The sequence below is a fragment of the Narcine bancroftii genome, chromosome 1, assembly GCF_036971445.1.
Source record: "Narcine bancroftii isolate sNarBan1 chromosome 1, sNarBan1.hap1, whole genome shotgun sequence".
Lineage (NCBI taxonomy): Eukaryota > Metazoa > Chordata > Chondrichthyes > Torpediniformes > Narcinidae > Narcine > Narcine bancroftii.
The window spans coordinates 141,249,302-141,273,309 of record NC_091469.1 but is presented as its reverse complement, the minus strand read 5'-3'; the positions used below and the strand labels follow the sequence as shown (position 1 = coordinate 141,273,309).

The following is a 24,008-nucleotide window of genomic DNA, read 5'->3' as shown; positions in this document are numbered from 1 at the left end:
GAGGGGTCAGCAACAATCAGGGGAAGGAGGGATGGCTGGGTGGGTGGAGGGGAAAGGGAAGGGGGGGGGAAGATATGTACTGTTACTGTAGTTGCATAAAGGACACTGTTTGATCAGCTGAGTTTCTCCAGCAATTTATGTTTTTTAACTTGTGTCAGGGTCAATCTGCTCTCAGCCCTTCCGAAATTCTCAGCCTTTCCAAAATTCTCAGCCCTTCAGAAATCTGAAATCGACCCTGCTGAGAATACTCAGCAGCTCAAGAAGTGACTTTTTAAAAATTTCAATAGTTACCTGAAAATTTTGTTCAGTTGAATACACGTTTATTTGTGGATAGAACCTTCAGAACCTTGATTATATTATTGAAAGGCACTTTGAAATTACAAACATTTCATTCCAAAGTTTGACAGACTAGAGAAGAAAAGTTCACCTTGAAGGGGATGACTTACTTTTTAGGATCTCAGGGTTGTAAAAAGTTGCCGCAAATGTCACAGGCTCTTCCACGACTGTGGCAAGTCCAGACTCCCTGTACTGTGGCCACCCTTTCATTGATTGGCATTTCAGCATTTTCCAGTGCTCAGGGTAAAAAATCGCCATGAGCTCATCCACACTGGATACCGACCGTAACTGCTGCTCCAGCTCACTGCTCATATGACCCTGGTAAGGAATACGCAGAGCGTCAGTTGAGCAAGTAACAATCCAGTTGAACCCATGCCTAATGACAGAAAGATAGACTATTCCGACCGACGCGCACGACAAGGATATGATGAATTCACATACAGTCAGTGACAAAAGCTGCGGTGTGAATGGTGGGTAGCCCTGAAATGTTTAAAGGTCCTTGGACCATTTTGGGGAGGTTTGTATGATTAAAAACATCTTCCGATGAACCTGAGAAAATATTACACACTTCTACGAAGAAATGGGTAAGGGCTGCAACTAATATTCCAGAGAATGGAATTTTAATTTCCGCCTAGGCATGTTGAGAATTTAATCTACTTAAATTGTTGATGTAAATAAAATTCTCAGGTATGAAAGACAGTTATTGGAAACAATAATCTATTTAGTGCATAGGTCGTGCCCATTCTTTAACATATCTGTTCCTTCAGTACAATAATAATTAAAGCTATACATTTTGTTTTCATTGATTCTTTTCCTTGAAACTGTTTTTTAAACAGTTCTCATCACTCATACTTTACAAATGGGTTTTACACATTATTTCACAAGCAGATATTTGAAATAATAATTGATTTTCCTCGTATTATTAAAATCTAGGACACTGTTATTGAAGCTATTATCACACAGTGACACTTGGGATCATGAATGAGTTCAATGCTAGATTTCCAAATTTAATCCAACAATTTTAGCTTCCTTTCATCCTGACAAAGGATACAGGCCTAAAACATTGGCCACTTCCTACTTCCTGTGGATGGTGCACAACTTGCTAAGTTTCTCCAGTTTCGGATGGCGTGGTTGACGTAGTAATACAGTGCAACACCTTTACAGTGCCAGTGGTCGGGACCAGGGTTCGAATCTCATGCTTTCAGTAAGGAGTTAGTATGTTCTCCCTGTGGCTGTGTGGGGATTTCCCCGAGTAGGTGGTCTGGTTTCCACCCACCATTCAAAACATACTGGGGATGTAGATTAATTGGCTGTAAATTTGGTGGCAAGGGCTCGTGGATTGAAATGATTTATTTGCATGGTGTATGCCAAAATTTTACATTTAAATTTATGTGTATATTCCATTCATCCTTGTATCTTATGTCAGCAGTTGGGATTATTGGAGAAAATTTTATGGGCCAGAGTTTATGTAGGCTTGGTTGAACAGGGATAGTCATCATTGCATAGTGCAGGGGAAGTCCTGCTGAGTGATTGGAGGATAGATGAAGGCAGGGAGGCAGATATTGTCTATACAGACTTAAGCATTTGACAAATCCTGCTTCGTGGGCTCATCCAGAAGGTTAAGCCAGATGGAATTGGAGGTAAAATGGAACCAAAATTGGCTTTGTGATATGAGGTAGATGGTCATGGGAGAACAATACTTTCTGACTGGAAATCTGTGACCAGTGCTGTACCACAAGGTTGGTGCTGGGGCCCCTTATTGTTTGTGATATATATTTATCATTTTTTTATATATATATATATATATATATATATGTGTGTGTGTGTGTGTGTGTGTGTGTGTGTGTGTGTGTATATATATATATATATATATATATATAAATGATTATTGGTCAATGTAGGAGGTATGATTGATAGTTTGAGGATTGTGGACAGTGAGGAAGCCTGTTGAAGGCTACATCTGGATAGATATCAGATGGTTAGTTGGGTGGAGCATTGCAGATTAAATTTAATCCTGACAATTGCAAGGCGATATTTTTGGAAAGCCAATTGAGGCAGGACATCGAGAGTAAATGATAAAGTGTTAAAGAATGTTATTGAAATGAGGGACCTTGAGGCTCAAGTCCATTGATCCCTGAATGTGGTAACATAGGTAGATCAGTTGTCGTAGAATTTTACAGCATGGAAATAATAAGCCTTATGGCCCATCTTGCCCATGCCATCGAAGTTGTCCACCCAATCTTGTCCCATTTTCCTGCTTTTGCCTCAGACTGTTGAAACATTTCCTACACATGCACTTATAAACATTTCTTTTAAGATGAGATAAAGGGGGTCTGAGAGGAAGATTTTTATTCCACAGAGACCGGTTGATATCATTTTTTTAGATAACAAGTCCATCCGGCCTATGAACCCATGCCCTGCAAATACGCCAATTAACCTACCATCCCCATATGTTTTTGAAGGATGGAAGGAAATAAGATCACCCAGAGGAAACCACACAGACATGGGGAGAATGTACAAACTCCTTACAGGGAGTGTCAGATTTGACCCCACTTCACTGACCAACTATGCTGCCTATCTGGATCTTACTGCCAGCAGAGGTGGTGGAATCAGATACAGTCATTGTGTTAAAGAAACCTTTGGCCAGACACTTAAAGAAATAAGGAGAAGGATATGGATCCAATGCCAGCAAATGAGATTAGTGTAGATGGGCAAAGAGGCCGGCATGGACATAGTGGACCAAATAGCCCATTCCTCCGCAGTACAGATCCATGAGCATATAAAACGATTTCACATGAAATAAAATTATAATGTGCTTCACAGGAACTTCATCAAGTAAAACCAATGCAAGATGTAACCATAAGAGGAGATTCCATATTTAAGGGAAGGGCGATGCCAACAGGGCCCTGAAAATAAGGTGTATAAATATTAGAACATAGATTGCAACTGTCTTGTACTCCTGGAGTACAAAACCCAAAGGAATTATCTATTTGGGAGATATAGATTTTTAATTTTTTTAACAATACAGCATGAAGCCAGTGCCACCCAATTGCACCCAATTAACCTACGAGATAGGGCCCAGATATCTCAGTCAGTATAGTATCAGGCTTTAAATCTAAAGGTCAAGGATACAAGTTCTTGTTTGGGTGATGCATTTTTATGGGCTGCACGGTTGGGATAGCGGTTAGCGCAATGCCTTTACAGCATCAGCGATCGGGACCAGGTTTCAAATCCCACGTTGTCTGTAAGGAGAGTGTACATTCTTCCTGTGCCTGAGTGGGTTTTCCCCAGGGGCTCCGGTTTCCTCCCACCATTTGAAAAATAACTGGGGGGCGTAAGTTTATTGGGGGTAAAATGGGTGGCACGGACTCGTGGGTTGAAATGGCCTGTTACCACACTGTATGTCTAAATTTTTTTTTTAATTAAAAATTAAAATTTAACCCTGCACATTTTTGGAGGACGGGGAGAAACAGGAATACGAGGAGAATGAACGCCAGATTGGAACACCGGTCGCTGTTGCTGATGTAGCGTTGCACTAACCACTACGCCAGCCATGCCCCCCATTTTATTTACGTTATTATTACCACATTTAAGGAGATGAAAAACGGTTAAGGGTTATGCATTACTCAATTGTTCATCTTAGATAGATCAGCTGTGCTATGAAAACTTTGCAAAGCCGTTTTGGCACCTCAGCTTCAGATATCATTGCAGTAGCCCCACTGTCACAAAACTTTAGACGTGTGACGTGTACGTTAGACGTGTGCCATAAATGCTCTCTTTCATTAAGCATGAGTCTGTGCTCTCGCAGAAAACAAATCAAGCTTATGACTATTTATCTGAGACCATTATTAAATAATGAAGCAATTTGTTTTCAAGAATTGTGTCGAATGTGATGATATAGCTGTCAGACTCATTTCTAAACATGTCAAAATGTTTAATTTGTTTTAATTAACAGATGTTGCTTTCTACAGGCAAATCTATTTTGCATATACTGATGAAATGTTTATAATTCCCAGCTGCTTGATAAAGGGATGCAAAGCGAAATGCTCAGTTAAACATCCAGCCAAGTGAACTCTTGTTGATTTGACGTAAGAATTAAAATGTACAGTAGAGATATTTTTTCAATCAATCCCCATGTCAATCTTGCAATCTAACCAAATTATTATACAGTCAGCAAAATAATATTTATTTCAGGATCAGGGTTTAAATTTACATTTGCAGTTTCAAACATATACATTCCTGAATTCTATTTAAGGGTCGAATAAATTGTCTGACCTGTCCTTTTGCAATCTCCCTAACTACAAATTGGGTGCTACAGATTAACTCTCTCATTTATGCAGTTCTTCTTAAAGATCTGAATAAAAGTGGCTACAAAGTACCAATTTCTTTTTCCTTTAATTGCTATCAGTCTGAATTCTTGCCTTTGTTTTTGTACAGGGTGATGATGATGGCATCCCGAAGGTCCTGAGGCAGTTTTCCTTGGTCCCAACAAAGCTTGAAAAACTCATGCAGTTTGACATGCAGAGTTTTGCCTCCAGCCTTCCAGACCTCTGGGGGGATTCCATCCATACCTGCTGCTTTGCCACTTTTCAGTTGTTCAATTGCCTTATATGTCTCATCCTGGGTGAGGACCTCATTCAGCTCTAGCCTTAGGGGCTGTTGAGGGAGCTGGAGCAGGGCGGAATCTTGGACTGAGCGGTTGGCACTGAAAAGAGATTGGAAGTGTTCTGACCATCGGTTGAGGATGGAGATCTTGTCGCTGAGGAGGACTTTGCCGTCTGAAGCCATGAAAGACCTCAACAATGAAGACGCTGTTTACATCCGGTACCGCACGGATGGCAGTCTCTTCAATCTGAGGCGCCTGCAAGCTCACACCAAGACACAAGAGAAACTTGTCCGTGAACTACTCTTTGCAGACGATGCCGCTTTAGTTGCCCATTCAGAGCCAGCTCTTCAGCACTTGACGTCCTGTTTTGCGGAAACTGCCAAAATGTTTGGCCTGGAAGTCAGCCTGAAGAAAACGGAGATCCTCCATCAGCCAGCTCCCCACCATGACTATCAGCCCCCCCCACATCTCCATCGGGCACACAAAACTCAAAACGGTCAACCAGATTACCTATCGCGGCTGCACCATTTCATCAGATGCAAGGATCGACAACGAGATAGACAACAGACTCGCCAAGGCAAATAGCGCTTTTGGAAGACTACACAAAAGAGTCTGGAAAAACAACCAACTGAAAAACCTCACAAAGATAAGCGTATACAGAGTCGTTGTCATACCCACACTCCTGTTCGGCTCCGAATCATGGGTCCTCTACCGGCACCACCTACGGCTCCTAGAACGCTTCCACCAGCGTTGTCTCCGCTCCATCCTCAACATTCATTGGAGCACCTTCATCCCTAACATCGAAGTACTCGAGATGGCAGAGGCCGACAGCATCGAGTCCACGCTGCTAAAGATCCAGCTGCGCTGGGTGGGTCACGTCTCCAGAATGGAGGACCATCGACTTCCCAAGATCGTGTTATATGGCGAGCTCTCCACTGGCCACCGTGACAGAGGTGTACCAAAGAAGAGGTACAAAGACTGCCTAAAGAAATCTCTTGGTGCCTGCCACATTGACCACTGCCAGTGGGCTGATATCGCCTCAAACCGTACATCTTGGCGCTTCACAGTTCGGCGGGCAGCAACCTCCTTTGAAGAAGACCGCAGAGCCTGCCTCACTGACAAAAGACAAAGGAGGAAAAACCCAACACCCAACCCCAACCCACCAATTTTCCCCTGCAACTGCTGCAACCGTGTCTGCCTGTCCCGCATCGGACTTGTCAGCCACAAACGAGCCTGCAGCTGACGTGGACATTTACCCCCTCCATAAATCTTTGTCCGCGAAGCCAAGCCAAAGAAAGAATTGCTATCAGGAGGAACCCTAATTCGGAAAGAGCTGGATGGTGCAATCCCATGACACAGGAAAATAGAAGCAGCAGTAAGTCACGGGACCCTTAGGTCTGTCCAGCCATTCGACATCATCATGGCCAGGATTTATTCCTGGGCCAGAATGTTAAATAATAAATTTAAAAATTACGCCATAACAGCCGCAGCATTTAAAGCATTCATGTTAGTTAGCATCTTAAATTTCAATTTTACACTCTTGGGTCTGAGCATCAGTAAAGAGCATACAAATCATCGTGTTCAACTGCAATTTGGACTCAAACAAATTTAAAAAAAACATGTGCTGCTCATCACAATATTTGGCAGAAGATCTAGCATATATGCAGGAGTAATTCTTGGAGGGATTCCGACTTGTAATTACTCATTCAAATTTTGGCTTTCTGTTTTGCCATTGGTCACGGGGTACCCAGAGCTGCACTTGATTACACGGTTTTAAATCCACAGGGGAATGACTGGATCAAGTTGTGCTGAATGACATGAGGTTGTTGCAGAAGATTAATAAGATGGTTCTTGTCCCTCTCCAAATAGGATGTGGAAAATGCTCTTAGCAGGAGCTGAACATGCCAATCCTTTCAATGCCCAAATCAAGTTAAATGCACTCAATCTCTGACAAATGTTCCATGTATGGGGTTCTCTGGAATGTATTGGATTTAATCAACAAAGGAGACTGTAATTTTGAGGGTTTGTTTCTAGGTATCAATAAGACCCCCAGCATATGGACCACAGGCGCTCACGATATCTTCTTGTTGTCTCTTTTGGTTCTTGTTCCCCACTGTGGTAATTCCAGTCATTGAGTGCTCAAAGGACCTGTATTAATTCTGTTCATCTGATAAGGCAGATAGTAATGAAGAGCTGTGCATGAATAATCCAAGTGAAGATCACTGTTTAGTTCTGGAAAATATCACAGGACAACAAAGACTTTGCTTTCCAAACACTTTGGCTACTGATCACAAAAATCTCCTTCAAATGTCCCTGTCATATACCATTTAAGAAAAAAGAACTAACCTATTTTGTGATTTTCTGTTATGGTTTAAGTCTACTAGTATATTGCCCACAAAGAAAGCTGCTTTGGTCAATCCAAGCATGCCTGGGCATGAACTCAGTGCAGGTGTTATGCTCAAGCAGCTCACCTATAAATGCTCTGCTTTGCATTGATTATAGCCTGAATGCATGTTGCTGCTCATGTTCTTTAAGCAATAGCATTTATTAAAACACCGAATTTCACGACTCGTTCATGACAATAAATTCTGATTCAGATTCTGAAACAGCAGAAATGTTTTGTCGATGTCACAACAGCTGTGATATATTCTGTTACATTTGTGATGAGTAGACGCTTAATGCTAAATTCAATAAAAGTAAATTTAGTGTTTCCTACGGGATACAGCAAATCTGAAATCAGATTTTTGTTCATCTTGAAGTTGAGTATCATAATCCCCAATATTATTATTTCCAAACCTTTTGGAAAAAATAATGTTGCCCAGTATATTAGAGGAGCAAATAGCTAAGGATGTTCCCCAAAAAGAAAGCACCTAAAAATGGTCCATGCAAGGCTTCACCTGATTATTTAATGCTCCAAGCATTGAAGGAATTTGGCATCGTACCTGCAATCTAAGTACAGCAGAAAAGCACAGCCACAACTAGCTCCAGTGACCCAAGTTCCATCCTGACTTCTGGTGCTTTTGATGTGCAATTTGCATGTTCTTATGACCAAGCAGGTTCTCCTGAGTGCTCTGGTTTCCTTCCAGAACCCCAGAGATGACATGTTGGAAGGTTAAATGGCCTCAGTCTGCAGATGTCAGGTAGAATCTCAGCGGGGAGATAATGGGTTAGGATAGGAAACTATTTGAAAACCAATGCTGAGTTCCTCCAGTACAATTTTAGTGCACAGCTTGGTACATTGAATGAACAAAGCATGAAATGAGGTGGATGAATGATGAAAGAACGTTCCTTCAAAAAGAGGATGATGGAGCAGGTAAAATTTGGAATATGTCTCATTAAAAGTAACAATGCAACTTGAAAAGGCCATAAGGAGATTAAAAAAAAAATAAATTTGGTGATTGTGTATGAGAATAGAATATAAAGGAAGAGATGTAAGATTGAGATTGTACTGAACCTCAATTAGGTTGGGATGACTTGATGCAATTCTGACCTTCACATAACCAAAATGGGAATCTGAGATACATGAAAAAATGCACTCATTTATAGTGTAGTATAAACAGAAGAACAAATATCAGGAAACACTGAACAGGCTTAGGAAAGAAAAGTAAGTATCTAATGGGAGACCTAACATAAGTCTTCAAGGCCAAGAAGATTGTGGAGAATTTTTTGGCTGAGTCCAGAGAAAGGGGGTTGTAGCAGCCCGCTCAAGGAGACATGGACCTGCCCACAAAGTTGCCGCTGAACGCGGCCATCGCACGAACCTGGGGATGACACCAGCTGTCATTCCAGGTGACCTCCTGTATGACAGGAAGATGGGGAAGTGTGGCAGGCTGGCGCTCCAATGACGTGTGGGCCTGATGTCAGTGCCTGGGGCTCATATAAATGCGAAGGCTAGTGCAACAAGCCAGTTTGGATTTCAAGGCTTTGATGTGTGTGTGTCGTTTTTCTCCATGCTCACGCAGTGCGAACGCTACATTGGTGTCTCCGACAGGTCCAACCAGCAGATGATGGACCAGGCGGAGCCAGCGACCATCCACGTGGTTTCACTCAGGCTCCCAACGTTCTGCGTGTTGCAGCCACACATGTGGATCGAGCAGGCCGAGGCTCAGTTCCAGCTACTTCTACGTTGAGAGTGCACTTGATTAAAACACAGTGGCAAGGGTCGTAGACTTCTATGGCAGCCTCTGGAGCAAGGCAAATATGTGCCCTCAAAGAACTATTAACCCACACTTTTGGACTATCCCAGTGCAAGTGCACCACCTGATTGCTGCAATATAGATGGATTGGGGGACAGGGCCCCGTCAACCATAATGAGTGAGATGGTCACTTTGACCGAGGGACACAAGCCTTGCCTGCTCTTTAAGCAGATCTTTCTGGAGCAGCTGTCTGAGGATATCCGACTCTTGCTCATGGACAAGGACTTCAGCGACCCCTGGAGGATTGCAGCTCAGGTGGACATGCTCTGGAGAGCGATGAAGGATACCAGCACTGTCAATAGATCACATCAACAAGTCCCAAGGACAGCCGCCTGTCAAACCAAGATCAATAGAGAGGCAAGTTAATACCCTGGAACAATTCTGCTACTATCACCTGCGATTGGGTGCGGAGGCCCATTGATGCCGCCCACCCTTCTGGTTTCTGGGAAATGCTCTGGCCAACTGGGGTTGATGGTTGCGGTGGTGGCCTATGTGATCTCCTCCTCTACGTTTGGGACTCCTTGTCGGGCAGGCATTTCCTGGTCGTCACCACCGCCGAGATCAGCATGCTGCCCCCTGCAGTCCTTGATAGCTGCAACAGTAAGCAAGACCCAGCACTGAGGGCAGCTAACAACTCCTCCATCTGGACTTTTGGTACCCTCACTATACCACTTCGGTTTATATGGACCTTTACCCTTGTGGCAGTGGCATAACCACTCCTGGGGGCCAACTTCCTTTGTGCCCACTGCCTACTTGTAGATCTCAAGGGATGGCGCTTGGTGCATGCCAGAACTTTTCAGACTCTTCCTCTGGGGGAAGCCAAACTACCCACCCCCCACCTTGGCTCTATAACGCTTTTAGATAACGAATTTGCCCGCATCATGGCAGAGTTCCCCTCAATAGCAGCACCACAGTTCTCCACGGCCAAGGCAAGGCACGGGGTAAGGCACCACATTCTGACCAAGGGCCCCCCCCCATTCCATGCCAGGGCTCGCTGACTCCCTCCCGAAAAGTTCAGCCTAGTGAAGGAGGAGTATAAGAAAATGGAGGAGTTAGGGATTGTGCAGTGCTCCAGGGCTTCCCTCCTCCACATGGTGCCAAAATCAGCAGGGGGTGGAGGCCGGCTGTGTGGTGACTACCACCACCTCAAAGTGGCCATCACACACAACAGATATACCACACCTCACATCCAAGACTTCCTCACCAACCTACATGGGGCATGGGTGTTTTCCAAGGTGGATCTCATCCCAAGGTACCACCAAATCCCAGTTCACCCCCAGGACATCCCCAAGACCACAATTATAACCCCCTTTAGTTTGTTCATATTTCTACGCATGCCCTTCGGTCTGAAAAACACGGCACAAATTTTCCAGTGGCCAATGGGTGCACTAGGCCAGGATCTCACATTTGCGCTCATCTATTTGGACGATATCCTCATCGGCGGCTGCAGCCACAAAGACCACGCCGCCCACCTGAGACAACTGTGCACCTGATTGAGTGTGTTTGGGCTGAAGATTAACCCCTTGAAGTGCCAATTCAGCCTGGGCACTATTGATTTCCTGGGGCACAGAATAAACAAACACGGGGCAATACGCCTCCCCAAAAAGGTCGAGGCAGACCATCACTTTACCAAGCCATGTGCAGTAAAAGGGCTACAGGAATTCGCAGGTTTGATAATCTTTTACCACAGATTCAAACCGGCAGTGGCACGCATCATGATGGCAGGCAAGTCAAAGGACATTATCTGGGATAATGAGTCTTCGAGGGCATTGCAAAATACCAATACCACCTTCCCGATACATCCCAGACCATCAGCAACTTCTGGCTTGACAGTCGACGCCTCCAGCACAGTGGTTGGGGGCATAGTGGAACAGCTCATTGAAGGTCAGTGGCAACCCCTGATCATAAGCTGCTGACCTTCACCATCCATAAGGTATCGGACACATGGTCAGCCCGACAACAGAGACATTTGTCCTACGTGTCCAAATTTACCACAATACAGCACATCATGGGGAAAAGCAACACTTTGTCATTCCCCCTGATTTAGTCAGTACATGCCTTTTCACCAAAGGGGTCAACTACATGGCCCTCGCCGAAGCACAACAGGACCCTGAGATCCCCATGTATAGGACAGCCATCTCCAGTCTCAAGGTGGAAGACGTCCTCGTTGGCCCAGGTAACCTGGCACCGCTGTGCGACATCTCCACCGGCAGCCCATGACTCATCATCCTGCCCGCAAGGAGGTGCAAGGTTTTTGACACCATGCACAACCTGGCGCATCTGGCAATATAAGCTACAGTCAAGATGGAGGCTAGCAGATTTGTCTGGCATGGCCTCCATAAGCAGGTCAGCCAGTGGGCCAAGACCTGCATGAACTAACTGCCAGTCCTCAAAAGTGCATACTCACACAAAGGCACCCACACAGACATTTGAACCAGTGTGGCCCAGGTTCAGCCACGTGCATATTGATATAGTGGAGCTGCTACCAGTTTCCCATGGGTTGAGACACCTGCTGACCATGGTTGACCGCTCCACAAGGTAGCTTGAGGTGGTTCTGCTGGCTGATACCATCACCCAGGGCATTCATCGACACGAGTGTCCAGATTCAGGGTCCCAGAGCACCCGACCTCAGACTGGAGGTCTGGCTCCGGCTAACTTCTTGGGGGCACAGCTCCACCACACCACGGGGTACCACCCTGAGGCCAATGGGTTAGTGGAATGGTTTCACAGGCACCTGAGGGCAGTCTTGATTACCTGATTCAAGGGTCCCAAGTGGGTGGATGAACTCCCTTGGGCCCTGCTGGGAATTTGCACTGCACCAAAGGAAGACTTCAATGCATTGGCGGCGGAGATGGTCTATAGCACATCCTTAATCATTTCTGGGGAATTTCTGGCCCACAACAAACACCCCCTATGACCACCCTTGAGAACTTGCGGCAAAAACTGGGGTCCCTTGTCCCACGACAACCCCCACCACATGGCCAGTTGAAACATAAAATCCATAGGGACTTAAAGACTTGTCAGTATGTGTTCATGTGAAGGGGCTCACACCAGCCGCCGCTACAATGACCCTACAAGGGACACTATAGGGTCATCAGGGACAATGGCTCCACTTTCGTCCTCAACATTGGCAGTAAGTTGGAGACACCTTTACCATTGACCACCTGAAATGACATACCTGGACTGTGACCAGCCAGACTTCACTCCTCCTCCACAAAACAAAGGCAGAACACCCAAGTCAACAGACAACAGCCCGATTGCCGGTTCTGAGGAGGATGGCGTAGCAGCCTGAGCTCAGAGACATGGACCAGCCCACAAAATGGTTGACGAACGTGGCGACTGCACGGACCTGGGGTCAGCACTTGGGGCCCATATAAATGCATTGGCCAGTGCAATAAACCAGCCTCGACTTCAAGGCTTTGGTGTGCGTGTCGTTCTTCTCCATGCCAGTGTAGCGCAAACGCTACAAGATCAACATTAATAGATAATTAACTTGTTAATAAGTTTATTAAACTGAACTGAATAATAAAGATTATGGAATGATTCCTACACACCTTATCTCTGCGTCCATTAATTTTAAACTTCCCTACACTGGGAAAAAAGACTATAAACCTTCATTGCTCATGATCTCATATTTATTCTGTGAGGCTAATACATGGTTCAATGCTGTAATATTCTGTGAATCTCTGAATTCAGCTCTGATCACGAGGCACATTCTTGGAAATACTTAAATTAGCCAGTGCATTCCTGAGGTATTAGAGACATACATAGTTTCGTAGAAAGTGAGCACCAGAAAAGTTACCGTAGAAGATAGTAAGTTCTAATTTTACTAAGGTCGTAGTCTCGGTTAAGCCAAAAGCAAATACTGGAATAGTTGGAGCTCTATTTTCCACTTATAACCACAAATGCATCATGTTAACCTTGAAATTATACTCAATTTAATTCTGATGGCCAGAATCAGAAGTCGTTGGCTTTCATTGTGATGAAAATGTGAAGGTGTCCAAAAGGAGCATGTCCTACTGATCTACAAATTATCCAATAACTGGCAAAGAGGTGAACAACTACAAGTTGGATCTCACCTTAATTTGCTTTTAGCTTCGATAAAGCAACACCACACTATCAACTACACATTTCTAAAATTGTATTTCCTCATTAACTATCTTTTAAACTTATCACACTTCGATATTTACAACAATAAAATGATAACTGTCAAATATGTACACAAAAGTTACATGAGCAACCATTCCTTCAGGTTGTGAATTGTCATTAGGATTTTTTTGTAGTCTTTTCTGTCTTCTTTTTCTTTTTATCCATTCTTTCTTTCCATCTCTTTATTTCCCTTTGCTGCACTTGGTGTTATTTTCTTCCACCTTTCCTTTCTGTTTACGTTTAGCATCCTTCCATGTAATTAGCTAACACCTTGCCCCAATATTTACCAAGGCCCCAAACACCTTGCTTCCCCCATCACATTAGTATCAGCATTGCATTAACTCAGCAGAAAGACATTGGGATCTAAACAAGCACTAATAAGGTTAATGGGATAACTAGTTTATCTGCAAAACCTTGGATCGTTACATGCATCAAGGATTCAGTTCAGTTGGAACCGGTGGAGGCAGCTGGTGAAACCCTGATCACAATGGGCACTTGTTTCACGAGGGGTGATGAGGTGGAACAGAATAGTTCTGTCCGTGGGTTAGTCATTTTTGAATGCGATTTAACTGAAGAAGTGATCATAAAAGGGACCATTGAGGGACTGAAACCAGGAAAACACGGTCTTTATATTTTGACTTTGGGAAATATTTCTAATAGCTGCAGTCATTCAGGAATGCATTATAATCCCTGTGGAAAAAAAAACATGGTGGACCACAAGATGATGAAAAACATGTTGGTGACCTGGGTAACATTTAAGATGGTGGGGTTGCAAAGTTTGAAATACATGACCGACTCATTTGTTTGGCAGGAAATTATTCAATAATTGGATGCAATTTAGGGGTCACTGAAAATGAAGATGATCGAGGTAAAAGTGAAAATGAAGGAAGTATTACTGGAGGAAATGTTGGAAAAGGTATAGCATGGGGTATAATTGGAATAGCTAACAAATGAACCTGTGACAATTCAAATGGGAAATACTGAATAATAAAATTAAACAAGCTCCCCATTGAGGCAGAAACAAAAGGGATTATACCCAAAGAAAACTATGAACCCTCAACAATTGATTTATTTTATTGTCACTGTATGAGCATACATTAAGAAGCTTTGTTTTGTGCGCTCGCCTAGTAATCCAACTCACACAAGAGGTAGTGCAATAATAAATAAACAAATCAATTGACAAATAAATGTAAAGAGCAGGGTAACAGGAGTCAAATAGTGCAGGGTATGTAGTGTAGGAGACCAGTGCAGGGTAGTGAGAAGCATCAGTATAAAAGACAGGGCAGTGATCCACCTGTGTGGATTTAATTGAGGATAACATTTGGGGAGACAAAAACATCCTTAAACCTGCAGGTTTGTGTTCTTGAGTACAGAGAAGGGAATAAAAAGGAATATGAGCAGGGAACGATTAGTCGTTCAATACTTTAGATACTCTCCCGAGACAGTGAGAGTTTTAGATGGTTCCTCTTTAGAAGGGGTTGGTTTTGATGCTGTATTATTCCCCTCTGCAGTTTCTTGCTGTGTTGGTCAGAGGATCTGGATCAGATACATTCTGTAGGGTTGGTTAGAGCGCTTGGGAACACATTAAATTTCCCTGGTTCTTGGTTGGCTAGGCTAGGGCAGATTGTTAGTGAGATGTACTTCAAAAAACCTGAAGCACTCCACCATCTCCATCTCAGAACTATTGATATTGCATTCTCTGGGGTAATAACTGGATTTAAAGCATTGTCAAGGAGCACACTCTTCCCGAAAAGTACAGCACATGTAAATTATCTGCAACTCCATCTGTGCTGGACAAGAAATTTATAGGATTATGTTTACATCATGGGGGCAAACTAAGTTACTGATAGTGAGCAATATTGGTGGTTTTTAAACTGAGCAAATCTGCAATAGGATGAATTTCAAACCGTAGTTTTTGGATCCACAAGTGAGTAAGTAAATCTTTATCCTTTGACTGACTTTAACCAAACGAAGGTGCTCAAGGGAGCTGAGTGCAATGGCTTCACCAAATGAAAGACTGTTGATTTCCATTCAACATGGAACAAAAATAGGCTTCCGCTGCTAATCTCTTAATTGCTTATTGGTTCTGGGACATCCAACGAGGGTTAGTAGAGTTATAAATTGTTAAAGGGCTGCTTAGAGCTGCCCAGCTGATGTAATCAAGGATTACACCAGACAAATTGTCTGGTGAAGATGTCTTCTTGGACAAGGCATGCTAACATGAGGGTAATGACAGTAAGGGTACAACCAAAAGAACAGATCTGACTGCACTTCAAAGCAATGCATTGGCTGAAGAGCATTTTAGATTGTAATATACACTTTTCAAATGGAAATTGTTATTTTTAAACTTGTACGCAAATGGATGTACATCTCAAAGCTACTTAGATGCCAAATTTCACTGCACACTGCTCTGACCCCAGTCACCAAATTCCATCACAACGTTGCCCCTACTGCCAGAAAGATCTTGCTCCAAGCTGCTTTCATCAGGATTACCATCAATTCTCTTCTTCTCTTCTCTTTGGCTTGGCTTCGCGGATGAAGATTTATGGAGGGGGTAAAAGTCCACGTCTGCTGCAGGCTTGTTTGTGGCTGACAAGTCCGATGCGGGACAGGCAGACACGGTTGCAGCGGCTGCAGGGGAAAATTGGTTGGTTGGGGTTGGGTGTTGGGTTTTACCTCCTTTGCCTTTTGTCAGTGAGGTGGGCTCTGCGGTCTTCTTCAAAGGAGATTGCTGCCCGCCAAACTGTGAGGCGCCAAGATGCACGGTTTGAGGCGATATCAGCCCACTGGCGGTGGTCAATGTGGCAGGCACCAAGAGATATCTTTAGGCAGTCCTTGTACCTTTTCTTTGGTGCACCTCTGTCACGGTGGCCAGTGGAGAGCTCGCCATATAACACGATCTTGGGAAGGCGATGGTCCTCCATTCTGGAGACATGACCCACCCAGCGCTGCTGGATCTTCAGCAGCGTGGACTCGATGCTGTCGACCTCTGACATCTCGAGTACTTCGATGTTAGGGATGAAAGCGCTCCAATGGATGTTGAGGATGGAGCGGAGACAACGCTGGTGGAAGCGTTCTAGGAGCCATAGGTGATGCCGGTAGAGGACCCATGATTCGGAGCCGAACAGGAGTGTGGGTATGACAACGGCTCTGTATACACTTATCTTTGTGAGGTTTTTCAGTTGGTTGTTTTTCCAGACTCTTTTGTGTAGTCTTCCAAAGGCGCTATTTGCCTTGGCGAGTCTGTTGTCTATCTCATTGTCGATCCTTGCATCTGATGAAATGGTGCAGCCGAGATAGGTAAACTGGTTGACCGTTTTGAGTTTTGTGTGCCCGATGGAGATGTGGGGGGGCTGGTAGTCATGGTGGGGAACTGGCTGATGGAGGACCTCAGTTTTCTTCAGGCTGACTTCCAGGCCAAACATTTTGGCAGTTTCCGCAAAGCAGGACGTCAAGCGCTGAAGAGCTGGCTCTGAATGGGCAACTAAAGCGGCATCGTCTGCAAAGAGTAGTTCATGGACAAGTTTCTCTTGTGTCTTGGTGTGAGCTTGCAGGCGCCTCAGATTGAAGAGACTGCCATCCGTGCGGTACCGGATGTAAACAGCGTCTTCATTGTTGGGGTCTTTCATGGCTTGGTTCAGCATCATGCTGAAGAAGATTGAAAAGAGGGTTGGTGCGAGAACACAGCCTTGCTTCATGCCATTGTTAATGGAGAAGGGTTCAGAGAGCTCATTGCTGTATCTGACCCGACCTTGTTGGTTTTCCTGCAGTTGGATAATCATGTTGAGGAACTTTGGGGGACATCCGATGCGCTCTAGTATTTGCCAAAGCCCTTTCCTGCTCACGGTGTCGAAGGCTTTGGTGACGTCAGCAAAGGTGATGTAGAGTCCTTTGTTTTGTTCTCTGCACTTTTCTTGGAGCTGTCTAAGGGCAAAGACCATGTCAGTAGTTCCTGTTTGCGCGAAAGCCGCACTGTGATTCTGGGAGAATATTCTCGGCGACACTAAGTATTATTCTATTTAGTAGAATCCTAGCGAAGATTTTGCCTGCAATGGAGAGCAGTGTGATTCCCCTGTAGTTTGGGCAGTGTGATTTCTCGCCTTTGTTTTTGTACAGGGTGATGATGGTGGCATCACGAAGGTCCTGAGGCAGTTTTCCTTGGTCCCAACAAAGCTTGAAAAACTCATGCAGTTTGGCATGCAGAGTTCTAAGTCTCCATATAACAAGCACATTAACTTGAGATGCTAATATATGCTCTCATCACCCTATCTTCCAAATTTACATTTAGGTTGTTGAACATTGCAGCATTGAATTAAAAAATTGTATAGATATGATAAACCTCTGTTATCCAGAATTCAGGCAAATGACAAAAATAATTGCAAGAAGAATTGCATAAAGCAGTATTTTCATTTCAATGAAGTAAAGCTCCGGGGCTGGATGGTATTCCAGTTGAGTTTTACAAAACTTTTTCTAAACAATTAGTCCTACATTTAAACTTGCTATTAAACAATTATTTCCGAGAAGGAATATTACCTCATTCTTTAAATGAAGCAGCTATTTCGGTAATCTTATAAAAGGGCAAAGACTCAGAGGATTGTGCATCTTACAGATGGATCTCCTTATTAAATGTGGATATAAAGATTTTATCTAAAGTTTTAGTGTATCAGTTGGAAAATGTCTTACCAGGTATAATAAACTTGGATAAAACACGTTTTGTTAAAAATAGACATTCTTATTATAATAATAAATGTATTTTGTCCTTAGATGCTGAAAAAGCATTCGACAGAGTAGAATGGGAATATTTATTTGCCACCCTAGTAAAATTTAATTTTGGCAAAGCTTTTATATATTGGATAAAACTTTTATATACATCTCCAATGGCCTCAATTTTTACCAATTCCCAGCAATCCAAGATTTTAAATTACATCAAGGCATGAGACAAGACTGTCCTTTGAGCCCATTGGTTTTTGACTTAGTACTGGAAACACTTGTTATGGCTCTGAGGACAAATCCTTATTTTATTAGTTTGTTTAGAGGAACCACTGAACATAGGTTATCTCTTTATGTGGATGACCTTTTATTGTTCCTTTCCAACCCTGAGTTATCCATATCAAATACTTTCTCGTTTTAGCAGATTTGCTGGTTATAAGATCAATCTTCATAAGACCAAATTACTGCTATTGAAGGGTGCACCAAAACTTTATTCTAAATATTCATTCAAAATAGGGAAGGAACAATTTGAATACTTAGGCATTATTATAAATAAGAATTTTTAAAATCCTTTTAAAGAAAACTTTGCACTTTTAGTCAACCAAACCAAATCAATTCTTACAGAAAGGTCACCACTCTCATTAACTATGATTGGTCGTATTAATTTGGTTAAAATTAACATTCTACCAAAGTGTTCATACCTCTTTTAATCACTGTGCATATTTATTCCTAAATCCATTTTTTGATGATTTTAAATCAATTATTAAGGCATAAATATGGCAAAACAAGGAACCTTGATTGAATAAAAGGTATATTCAGAACAATGGGGGATTAGCCCTACCTAATTACTGTTTTACTACTGGGCTATAAATATAAGAAATATGTTACTTTTGTAGTAATGTGAAAAGACAGATGAATATCCTATTTGGATTGAGTGGGAGTTGAAGTCCCTCAGAAGCACCTTCCTATGGGTTGTATTGGGGTCATCTTTACCTATCTCTATTCAAAAATTGACAAAGAACTTAATAATGACACATTGATTGAAGATCTGTAATCAATTCAGTATTTTTTTGGACTTACAGAATTACAAGCCTTATATTATCTAATTATTTATTTCAACCAGCTTTTTTAGGTGCTGGTTTTCAAGAATGGCATGTTTTAGGTATTAATAGTTTTAAAGATCTTTTTATACAACAACATTTTATATCTCTCAGTAATTGGGGACAATATTTAATCTATCAAATAGACAATATTTCATATACTATCAAATTCGACATTTTGTTCGCTCTAAGCTTTTAACTCTTCCTGACCCAAATTTTATCAATGAACTCTTCGAGTTACAATTTACTCACAAAGGCATGATATCTGCTTCATATTATAAACTATAGAATATGAAAGCAATTTCTTTAATTAAAACTGAATGGGAGAATGCTCTGACGATGTCTTTCTCAGAGGAAGAATGGATTTCAATTCTGGGCCTGATTTACAATTCATCACTGTATGCTTATTCAATTCAAAGTGCTACATTGTGAACATTTCTCCAAAGTCAAACTTGCTCAAATTGATTCTGATATTAGTTCACTTTGTGACAAATGTAAAATAATCGATGTCTCTTTGTTACATATATTTTGGACTTGCCCTAATTTGCAAAAAAATATTGGACCGATATTTTTAGAACTTTTTCAAGCATATTTAGGATTACTTTAGATCCATATCTGGAAATTGCACCTGTTGGTTTTTCTAAAGATATAATTGTTATTTTATCTTCTAATCAAAAACAAGTTATAGCATTCTCCACGTTATGAGCAAGAAAAGCAATCCTGTTAAAATGGAAAGATGAGTTCCCACCTACACACAATCAAAGGGTGTTAGATATGATGTCCTTTTTGAATTTGGAGAAAATAAGGCATAATATCACAAAAATAAAGATTTCTTTTGATAAGACTTGGGGCCCATTTATAGTAAGCGTATACAGAGCCGTTGTCATACCCACACTCCTGTTCGGCTCCGAATCATGGGTCCTCTACCGGCATCACCTACGGCTCCTAGAACGCTTCCACCAGCGTTGTCTCCGCTCCATCCTCAACATCCATTGGAGCGCTTTCATCCCTAACGTCGAAGTACTCGAAATGGCAGAGGTCGACAGCATCGAGTCCACGCTGCTGAAGATCCAGCTGCGCTGGGTGGGTCACGTCTCCAGAATGGAGGACCATCGCCTTCCCAAGATCGTGTTATATGGCGAGCTCCCCACTGGCCACCGTGACAGAGGTGCACCAAAGAAAAGGTACAAGGACTGCCTAAGGAAATCTCTTGGTGCCTGCCACATTGACCACTGCCTGTGGGCTGATATCGCCTCAAACCGTGCATCTTGGCGCCTCACAGTTTGGCGGGCAGCAACCCCTTTGAAGAAGACCGCAGAGCCCACCTCACTGACAAAAGACAAAGGAGGAAAAACCCAACACCCAACCCCAACCAACCAATTTCCCCTGCAGCCGCTGCAACCGTGTCTGCCTGTCCCGCATCGGACTTGTCAGCCACAAACGAGCCTGCAGCTGACGTGGACTTTTACCCCCTCCATAAATCTTTGTCCGCAAAGCCAAGCCAAAGAAAGAAAAAGAATAATTTGATTGGTTAGGTGCAATGATGCATCTCATTGGTCATGCTTTCTTGGATCCTCTAAGGCCACTTGTTCGGATTTAATGCTACAGACAATATGAATTTTAACCTTGATTGTTGTGGGTTTAATTTTTTTGTTTCATTTTTTTCTTACTTATGTCTTATAATATTGTATGTATTACCATTTATTGGATTTAGAATTAAGTTGCATTGCAACCGTACCATATGTTATTATTTGTAAATCTGCAAAGGTTTCATTGAAATTGATTTATTGCTTTTTTGTTTGTTTTTCTGAAAAAAATAAAAGAAAGAAAATAAATAGGTTAAAAGAAGGAAGTTTAATATTAATGCACCTTGCTGTTAGTTCACCAATCATGCAACACACAGTCTCAAGCAACTGGGTAATTCACTTATCTGGCATCAACCAATTCCCATGGGTGCTGAACACCAAGGATTTTACTGAACATGGTTGGGATAGGTTTGGAGTGAGTTGGGACCTGTATGGGTGGGACATTTTGGTCAGTGTGTGGGTAATCAGGGGCATCTCGCCAATTCCCCTTCCCCCAACCAATGCCCTGTCCCAGCAGTCTTACCACCCCAAAATCTGCAGCCAAACCCATAACCTCTGAGCAAGTCCCTGAAGATCTCAGGAGGACCTCCACCTGATCTCCTAGTATTGTTTCACATCAGCAAATTTGCCAGATCTCCCAACAGAAGGAAGTAGAAAGCTCATGCAAGTGCAGGAGCATCACATTCCATCACCTCCTTCAGCCAGGGGAGGCACCCTAAACTCAGGGGCTCTATTCACATCCTTCATAAAATCCCTCAGCCTCTCTCCCAGAGTCCATTCAAGCTCTATGCACAAATTCCCTGTGCTTTTGATAGAGTTGCAAGATTTAGACATAAGAATAATGAAGGTCCAGTGATATAATTGCAGACCTGGCATGAAGAATACATTTCAAATGCACGGTTCCCATAGCAGTTAGTGCACCGCAGTGCCAGTTAATGGGGTTCAAATTGACTTATTGTGACACTACTTTCTAGACTGATTTGTTAGTATTGTGCTAACTTCTGTATGAGTTGAGTTTTCTGGAGAGCATGCAGAGCAAAGCTTTTTTTACTGTCTCTCAGGACACATGGCAATAATTGAATTCAAGTCATTCAAATAGAAACAGAATTGCTGTTCAACAGGTCTGTCAGGAATTTGTACTTCCTGTCTGTGTCTGCATTGGCTTCCTTCAGGTGTTCCAGTTTTCTCCCACCATTCCAAACATCCTGGGGCGGTTGTATGCCAATTGGGTGCAATTGAGCGGCATGGGCTCGTGGGCAGAAAAGGCTTGTTACCGTGCCGTGTGTCTAAATTTAAAGACAAATAAATGCATCTGATCCTTTTGCCTTCTCATTCACAGGTTTGGGAGATGTTGCTAGAATGTAGTGAATTCAAATTCATGGCTGTCAACATCTCTGTGGATCCGTCCTGGAGACTCTATGTCAATGTAATCATAAAGGAGGCTCGCCGGTGGCTATACCTTGTGAGGAGTTTGAGAACATTTGGTATGTCACCGAAGACTGTCGAAGACATCTGGAGGTGTTCAGTGGAGAGCATTCTGCCAGGTTGCATCACTGTCTGGTATGCTCAGGACAGGAAAAAAAAATCTCCAGAGGGTTGATAACTAGGCCTGCATTATCACGGGCACCCGCCTTCACTCCATTGAGGACACTAACAAGAGGCGGTGTCTTAAGAAAGTACCCTTTGACCTCAAGGATTCCCGCCACCCAGGCCATGCCCTCTTCACTCTGCTACCATAAGGAAAAAGGTACTGAAGAACCTGAAGATGAGCACCCAGCACCACAAGGGCATATTCTTCCCCTCTGCCATCAGATTTCTGAATGATCAATGAACCAAAAATACTGCCTCACTTGATCATTATCTTTTTATTGCACTATTTTATTTATTTGCAATGCAGTTTATAGTCACGTTTGCCCCATGACGCTGCTGCAAAATGACTTTGGTGACATATTCATGACAATAAATTCTGATTCAGATTCTAATTCTGAGTACTTTGGTAACAGCAGCCTCAATACACCTTTGGAGGACAGAGAGGATATTATGATTTATGCTTTATGATTTATTTGTGATAGCACAACAATGCAAGCTTATTAATATCTCCTTATCATTTGTTTTGATCCCCTACTCTATTAATTTAACCAAAATCAAACACACCCTGTCCCAAATATGGTGTCAATAGCCTCTTGGCATACTTGCTTCTATAGTCTAGTAATGGTCCCATCGTTCCCAAATGTTCCTTATGGTCTCCAAAGGCATGGAGCTAATCGCAAAACATTCGTGATTGAAGGGAGTGAATCATTAACAGTGGCCGGTGTGACGGCGCGCCAATAGCAATTCTGCATTGTGCTCATTATTTTAAAGGTACTTTCACACTCATATATTAGAGCACCAGAGAATCAATCAGAACCACCTGGCTCAGAAACAGACTTCTTCACACAGGCAGTGAGAATGCTGAACAACTAAAGGAATTGCTCATACTAACCAACCGAGACTCTATTTGCTAATCAATATTTATTTTTGTATGTATGTATATTTTTTTCAGCGTATGGATTGCTTGTCTGTGTGTGTGTTTGCATGTTTTGCACTGAGGGCTGGAGAACACTGTTTCTTCAGTTGGTGCTTGTGTAATCAGATGATAATGAACGAACTATCCATGTGGTGTCCTTGCTTTCATTTATTGGCAGGACCTCTAAACATATTGTCTGCATTTTCTCTGACAGCCAGCTGGCCTTGTATTCAGTGACATTCCCTTAACCTTTGTTCATTAGTTGGCTATCAAAAAGCATTTTGAAATCTAAATAAAATCAGATAAAACTCCTCTGCAACCTTGCATTCACGATTTGGGTTTTTCACATCTTCATGATATCTCAAAGCTCTTGGGAAACAAGTCATTTATTTCAAATTTGTTAAAGGTTGCAACGTATGAAACTACTGTCATACAGGAAGTATTTCTTGCAATTTCATGTCACACAAGCTTAAACATGATGGTGCACAGATAATGTTTCAATTGGGTGACCTTTCAGATGAACTGATGGAAGCTTTTAATCTGATCTGTGCAGATTGGCAATATACATTTCATATCTTGGCTAGTCTCAGGTTTCCGCACATGAGCAGTGAAATGCAGGAGGTCAAATCCAACTTTTGACTACAGCGATTAACTCAGAAATCTAACTGGAGATTGTTACGAGCCCAAAGGACCCCAAAACCCAGCAGCAATATATATTCACCACAAGTAGCTACTTCAATAAAAGTTGTTTTAATTATCTTTAAACAAGAAAACAGAATCAAACTTTAACTTATCACTATTAACTTAACTAATCTAAAT

The 24,008-nt window shown here is 42.6% G+C and overlaps 1 protein-coding gene across 2 annotated transcripts in view; it reads right to left on the bottom strand.

Moving 5' to 3' along the window:
* The window catches only part of vegfc (vascular endothelial growth factor c), a 198,517-nt gene that overhangs the window by 76,305 nt on the left and 98,204 nt on the right, over window positions 1-24,008 (bottom strand). For both annotated transcript variants that reach the window (XM_069940796.1, XM_069940786.1), the window contains exon 2: window positions 447-654. In XM_069940796.1, coding sequence (XP_069796897.1) covers window positions 447-654 — 208 coding nt within the window. The remainder of the gene's footprint in view (window positions 1-446; window positions 655-24,008) is intronic.